At 53.3% G+C, this 7,391-nt stretch overlaps 1 protein-coding gene across 1 annotated transcript in view; it reads left to right on the forward strand.

The window, feature by feature from the left end:
* Positions 1-1,449, forward strand: part of LOC130204220 (diacylglycerol kinase zeta-like) — a 103,431-nt gene extending 101,982 nt beyond the window's left edge. The window contains exon 33 of the mRNA XM_056430765.1: positions 1,423-1,449. Coding sequence (XP_056286740.1) covers positions 1,423-1,449 — 27 coding nt within the window. The remainder of the gene's footprint in view (positions 1-1,422) is intronic.
* The last annotated feature ends 5,942 nt before the right edge of the window (positions 1,450-7,391 follow it).

Genomic DNA, 7,391 nt, shown 5'->3' on the forward strand with positions numbered 1-7,391 from the left:
CCTGTCTCCCCTTCCTTTGTCTCTGTCCTGTCTCTCACCCTGTCTCTTCCTGTCTCTGTCCTGTCTCTATCCTGTCTCTGTCCTGTCTCTGTCCTGTCTCTATCCTGTCTCTGTCCTGTCTCTTTGTCCTGCCCTTCTCTGTCCTGTCTCTTCCTGTCTCTGTCCTGTCTCTGTCCTGTCTCTATCCTGTCTGCCCTTCTCCCTGTCTCTTCCTGTCTCTATCCTGTCTCTTCCTGTCTCTTCCTGTCTCTGCCCTTTTCCCTTCTCTGTCTTCTCTTCTCATCCTGTCTCTTCCTGTCTCTGTCCTGTCTCATCCTGTCTTTCCTGTCTCTTCCTGTCTCTATCCTGCCCTTTTCCTTCCTGCCTGTCTTTTCCTGTCTCTATCCTGTCTCTTCCTGTCTCTTCCTGTCTCTTCCTGTCTCTGTCCTGCCCTGTCTCTTCCTGTCCTTCCTGTCTCTTCCTGTCTCTTCCTGTCTCTACCTGTCTCTTCCTGTCTCTGTCCTGTCTTCCCCTGCCCCGTCTCTATCCTGTCTCTGTCCTGTCTCTTTTCCTTTTTCCCCTGTCTCTGTCCTGTCTCATCCTGTCTCTGTCTTGTCTCTGTCCTGTCTCTATCCTGTCTCTGTTTTTGTCCTGTCTCTTCCTGTCTCTTCCTGTCTCTATCCTGTCTCTGTCTTGTCTCTGTCCTGTCTCTGTCCTGTCTCTATCCTGTCTCTGTCTTGTCTCTGTCCTGTCTCTGTCCTGTCTCTGTCCTGTCTCTTCCTGTCTCTTCCTGTCTCTGTCCTGTCTCTATCCTGCCCCCATCCTGTCTCTTCCTGTCTCTTCCTGTCCTGCCCCTATCCTGTCTCTGTCCTGTCCTGTCCTGTCTCTTCCTGTCCTGTCCTATCCTGTCCCTTCCTGTCTCTATCCTGTCTCGGGCCCTTTCCTAAATCCGGGGGGTCTCGGTTCCTCCCGGCCTCCGGCCACCTGCTCGGGCCGTCTTCCCTCTTCCCCTCGGTGCTGTCGCCTGTGTTTTCGTCACCGGCCCGGGCCCCGGTCTCACCGGGTCCGGCTGGGCTTTTCTCTCTGCTTTTTTTTTGTTCGTCTTTCTATTTGTTTTGTTTAAAAATTTTCGGTTTCCGTTGGGTCAAAGGTCAGGGATGTTGACAACAAAGCCTCGGGGGAGGATTTTGTAAAGGGGAAAAAAATCTAACAATTCATTTTTTACTACAGCCTTGGGTACCCATTCAAAGAGCCCGAAAAAACGGTGCACCAAGAGGTCGGCCCCTTAGTCCTTCCTCCCCAAAGAATTATATTTAATAAACATTATTCATTTGATGGGGTAAAAACAGGAAACCGAATAGCCCATAGGGGGTCTGACAGCGTAGCCCAGGGTTGATGGGGATAGGGGGTCAAATTTAACCCATGTCTGTTTTTTCCCTCCAGGTGGTTTCCATTAAGCTCAAAAATTAAACGAATTTTGTCTTAAGAGTTGAAAGCCCATCCCCTGCTAAAGGGGGGTTAAAATACATGACAACCATGGGGTCTTGCGGCCAAACAGGAAATGATATTTTCCACTGGTGGGAAAGGCAGTAAGCAAAGAGCGAGGAAAGGACCCAGGGCTGCAGCTCCCATTGGTTCCCTTGTCCTCAGGGCGTCTGGGATGGATTCTCCCGTATTTGTCCTGGTTTAAAAGCCCCTTTCAGGATTTAAGAGTGGTTATTCCCGGGCCCACACACCCCCGAGTGTTCCCCTAACCCAGCAACGCAGTGAAGGGAGTCACCAACCAGTGGAGAGGAAGAAATGGAAAGCAGCTTTTGTTAGTGTTTTCCTCCGCTCTTGGTTATTCCTTCGTATTTTTAAAAAGGTGTAATAGCCTCCTAAGTCCTCAAAAACCTTCTGAGAGGTTTCAAGAACCTGACCTCCGAGCCCCTCTAAAGACCCTGAGAGGAGTAGAGCACTGAGGCCTCCGGCCCCTAAAAAGACCTTCAGAGGTTAGAGAGATGGGGCCTCCTAGCCCCTCTAAAGACCTTCTGAGAGGTTCAGTAGACACTGGGGCCTCCTGAGTCCCTCTAAAGACCTTCTGAGAGGTTCAGTAGAGCACTGAGGCCCCCTGAGTCCCTCTAAAGACCTGAGAGGTTCAGTAGAGCACTGAGGCCTCCTGAGCCCCTCTAAAGACCTGAGAGGTTCAGTAGAGCACTGGGGCCTCCTGAGTCCCTCTAAAGACCTTCTGAGAGGTTCAGGGGCACTGAGGCCTCCTGAGCCCCTCTAAAGCCCCTTGAGAGGTTCAGTAGAGCACTGAGGCCTCCTGAGTCCTCTAAAGCCCTTTTGAGAGGTTCAGTAGAGCACTGAGGCCTCCTGAGTCCTCTAAAGCCCTTTTGAGGGTTCAGTAGAGCACTGAGGCCTCTGAGTCCCTCTAAAGACCTGAGAGGTTCAGTAGAGCACTGAGGCCTCCTGAGCCCCTCAAAAGCCCCTCTGAGAGGTTCAGTAGAGCACTGAGGCCTCCTGAGTCCTCTAAAGACCTTCTGAGGGTTCAGTAGAGCACTGAGGCCCCCTGAGTCCTCTAAAGCCCTTTTGAGAGGTTCAGTAGAGCACTGAGGCCTCCTGAGCCCCTCTAAAGACCTGAGAGGTTCAGTAGAGCACTGGGCCTCCTGAGTCTTTTAAAGACCTGAGAGGTTCAGTAAAACACTGAGGCCTCCTGAGCCCTTTAAAAGACCTGAGAGGTTCAGTAGAGCACTGAGGCCTCCTGAGCCCCTCTAAAGCCCTTTTGAGAGGTTCAGTAAAACACTGAGGCCTCCTGAGTCCTTAAAGACCTGAGAGGTTCAGTAGACACTGAGGCCTCCTGAGCCCCTTAAAGACCTGAGAGGTTAAATAGAGCACTGAGGCCTCCTGAGTCCCTCTAAAGACCTGAGAGGTTCAGTAGACACTGAGGCCTCCTGAGCCCCTTAAAGACCTGAGAGGTTAAATAGAGCACTGAGGCCTCCTGAGTCCTCTAAAGACCTGAGAGGTTCATAGAGCACTGAGGCCTCCTGAGCCCCTCTAAAGCCCTTTTGAGAGGTTCAGTGAGCACTGAGGCCTCCTGAGTCCCTCTAAAGACCTGGAGGTTCATAGAGCACTGAGGCCTCCTGAGTCTCTAAAGCCCTTTTGAGAGGTTCAGTAGAGCACTGAGGCCTCCTGAGTCCTCTAAAGACCTTCTGAGAGGTTCAGTAGAGCACTGAGGCCTCCTGAGTCCCTCTAAAGCCCTTTTGAGAGGTTCAGTAGAGCACTGAGGCCTCCTGAGTCTTTTAAAGACCTTCTGAGAGGTTCAGTAGAGCACTGAGGCCTCCTGAGTCTCTAAAGACCTTCTGAGAGGTTCAGTAGAGCACTGAGGCCTCCTGAGTCCCTAAAGACCTTCTGAGAGGTTCAGTAGAGCACTGAGGCCTCCTGAGTCTTTTAAAGACCTTCTGAGAGGTTCAGTAGAGCACTGAGGCCTCCTGAGCCCCTCTAAAGCCCCTCTGAGAGGTTCAGTAGAGCACTGAGGCCTCCTAAGGTCTTCAAGGCCCTCAAAAAAATTCCCGGGCCTGGGCCTCCGGGCCTCAAAAAAGGGGTTCAGACCAGGCCTCCGACCCAAAGACCCCTTTAGTGGACCGAGTGCACCCCATGCGCTTCTCGCTGCTCTCTTTCTCTCTTTGATCGTGTCTCTGAGATTTTTCCCACATATCCCGGGTTGGTTCATAGTAAAGTACAACAAATGGGACCTTCTTCCACGCTTCATCTTTATAGCTACGGGTTGGTACATAAAGTTCAGGGTGCCCAAAGGGCGACAATAATTTTTTCCTCCATTTTCTAAACCGGCAGGACGATGGGCGGAGCTGCTCAACGCTGATTGGCGCCAAATATGACTCACGCGTTCTTGCTCCCGGAGTTGGGAAATTTCAACTGGGCCGCGAGCTCGCTGTTCGCTCTGTTGGCTCTGTTGCGCGACAAACTCTCTGTTCGTGCTGCTTCAAACGCGTCTGGCTCGCTGGAAAATACGCAGCACGCGGCTGTGCATTGACTTTGCGTAATCTCGGCGCCGAAATTACGTCCGGTGTGAACACACCATAAGTCCCTCTAAAGACCCTCAGAGGTTCAGTAGAGCACTGAGAGGTTCATCAGAGCACTGAGGTCAATAATACAAATGTAGGATTGCTTGAGAAGTAATATTAGTCGTGGTTTGTGTCGGTCCCGTAGGAAGAACTGATAATCCTGTCGCAGAACCTGGAGGCTGAAAAGAAGAAGACAGAGACTCTGCTGTACGCCATGTTGCCTCGTCACATAGCCAACCAGCTCAAAGAGGGGAACAGCGTGGAGGCCGGTCAGTCGTCCCTCCAGCGCCACATGTCTGCTCGCCGCTCTGCCAACACGTCTCGTCTCTTTCAGGGGAGTTCGAGGTGTGCACCATCCTGTTCAGCGATGTGGTGACCTTCACCAGCATCTGCGCCGCCTGTGAGCCCATCCACATTGTCCACCTGCTCAACTCCATGTACTCCAAGTTTGACCGGCTCACCAGCATACACGACATCTACAAGGTGTGTGTGTCATCGGAGGTTCTGGTTTCCCTACTTGTGTGTTCTTTATGTTTATTTAGTAGCGGTAGCAGGTTTATTCAAAATGAACAACAAAGTTATTCATTCAATCTGGATCCTTTATCATATTTGCATTTTTTAATCTGAGTCCTTTACAAGTCCCAACTGAATCTAATGAGGTTTGGTTTTTAATGGTTTACCTAATCAAAAGTAAAATATACAAAAATATCTTGTTTTTCTGGTTTATCGTGTTCACAACATGTCGTCTCTTCTTAATAAAGTCACCTCATGAGCCTGGTGGCTGAAGTCCTTCAAGAAACAGTGGGAGGGATTTGGTGACACCTAGTGGCCACTTGCAGAATGCAGCCAACTCAATACTGTGTGTGTGTGTATTAAAGGTGGAGACTATTGGTGATGCATACATGGTGGTGGGTGGTGTCCCCATCCCCACAGGAAGCCACGCCCACAGAGTGGCGAACTTTGCTCTAGGCATGAGAATCGCTGCCCGAGAGGTCCTCAACCCTGTGACAGGACAGCCCATCCAGGTGAGGGTCATGAACCAGGCCAACCTGTCCAGGTGAGGGTCATGAACCAGGCCAACCAGGTGAGGGGCATGAACCAGGCCAACCAGGTGAGGGGCATGAACCAGGCCAACCTGTCAAAGGGGAGGTCATGAACCAGCCCAACCAGGTGAGGGTCATGAACCAGGCCAACCAGGTGAGGGTCATAAACCAGCCCAACCAGGTGAGGGTCATGAACCAGGCCAACCAGGTGAGGGTCATGAACCAGGCCATCCAGGTGAGGGTCATGAACCAGGCCAACCAGGTGAGGGGCATAAACCAGCCCAACCAGGTGAGGGGCATGAACCAGGCCAACCAGGTGAGGGTCATGAACCAGGCCATCCAGGTGAGGGGCATGAACCAGGCCAACCAGGTGAGGGTCATAAACCAGCCCAACCAGGTGAGGGTCATGAACCAGGCCAACCAGGTGAGGGTCATGAACCAGGCCAACCAGGTGAGGGTCATGAACCAGGCCATCCAGTTGAGGGTCATGAACCAGGCCAACCAGGTGAGGGTCATGAACCAGGCCAACCTGTCCAGGTGAGGGTCATGAACCAACCCATCCAGGTGAGGGGCATGAACCAGGCCAACCAGGTGAGGGGCATGAACCAGGCCATCCAGGTGAGGGTCATGAACCAACCCATCCAGGTGAGGGTCATGAACCAGGCCATCCAGGTGAGGGGCATGAACCAACCCATCCAGGTGAGGGTCATGAACCAGGCCAACCAGGTGAGGGTCATGAACCAGGCCAACCAGGTGAGGTCATGAACCAGGCCAACCAGGTGAGGGTCATGAACCAGGCCAACCAGGTGAGGTCATGAACCAGGCCATCCAGGTGAGGGTCATGAACCAGGCCAACCAGGTGAGGGGCATGAACCAGGCCACCAGGTGAGGGTCATGAACCAGGCCAACCAGGTGAGGGTCATGAACCAGGCCAACCAGGTGAGGGTCATGAACCAGGCCAACCAGGTGAGGGTCATGAACCAACCCATCCAGGTGAGGGTCATGAACCAGGCCAACCAGGTGAGGGTCATGAACCAGGCCAACCAGGTGAGGGTCATGAACCAGGCCATCCAGGTGAGGGTCATGAACCAGGCCAACCAGGTGAGGGTCATGAACCAGGCCAACCTGTCCAGGGGAGGTGGACCTTCTTCTTATATTCTTTATACGTCTGCAGTCTGAACCTCAACAGGTGACTCCTCCACAGGAAGTCACACCTGTTGACCCGCCGTGTTTGTGCGTTCCAGATCCGCGTGGGTCTCCATACGGGTCCAGTCTTAGCCGGGGTGGTGGGGGAGAAGATGCCCCGATACTGCCTGTTTGGAGACTCCGTCAACACCGCCTCCAGGATGGAGAGTCACGGGCTGCCCGACCACATTCACCTGAGCGCCTCCACCTACAGGTGTGTGTGTGTGCGTGTGTGTGTGTCTCCATCATAACTTCCTCGTGGTCTTGTCTTGGTGTCCAGTGCTCTTTGGTTACCGTTTGGGTTTAGAGTTGTATGCATATTTAAGGATTGTGTTTTTCCCTGATTTCAAGACCTACTTTGTTTCCCTTTTCTGAAGTAGTCCTCTTCTCTCACTTCCGCCCCAAATGGGGGGGCTTTAAGGCCCCCCTGGAGGCCCCCGGTTTTAGAGGAACCCCGAGGGGGAACCAGTTTTCACCCCCCTGGGTCTGACCAGATCCTTTTTTTAGACCCGGGCCAGACCCCTGGGGTCCGAGACCCTTGGGGCCCTTTCCTCGTGGGCCCAACCTCTGTGGGCCCGAGATTTTTGGGGGTTTCCCTCTTTTGGGCCTCCTCCGGGGCCTGAGATCTTTTGGGGGGCCTTCAGACCCGGGGGCCCAGATTTTTGGGGTTTAAAAACCCGGGGCTGTAACCTCCTTGGGGAACCTCTTTTGGGGCCCCAGACCTCTTTTGGGGAGATCGGGGTCCCCTTCAGACCCTTTTGGGCCAGACCCGTGGGCCCAAGTTCCTTAATTGTGGGGGCCCCCAGACCCCTTGTGGGTTGTCAACCCTTTGGGGTTTTAGAGGGGCCCGACCCCGTGGGTCCCAAACCTTGTTCCCCGGGGTAACCTCTGGGGTCCCTGGCCCTTTTTCCTGTCCCTCCGAGACCCTTTGGGGCCTTTAGACCTTTTGGGGGTAGACCCCGGGGGCCGAGACCCCGGGGTTGAGACCTCGTGGGTCCCCTTTAGACCTCTTGTGGGTCCTGTTAGACCTCTTTTGGGTCCTGTCAGACCTCTTGTGGGTCCTGTTAGACCTCTTGTGGGTCCTGTAGACCTCTTTTGGGTCCTGTAGACCTCTTGTGGG

The sequence above is a fragment of the Pseudoliparis swirei genome, chromosome 14 (assembly GCF_029220125.1).
Source record: "Pseudoliparis swirei isolate HS2019 ecotype Mariana Trench chromosome 14, NWPU_hadal_v1, whole genome shotgun sequence".
In the NCBI taxonomy this organism is placed as follows: domain Eukaryota; kingdom Metazoa; phylum Chordata; class Actinopteri; order Perciformes; family Liparidae; genus Pseudoliparis; species Pseudoliparis swirei.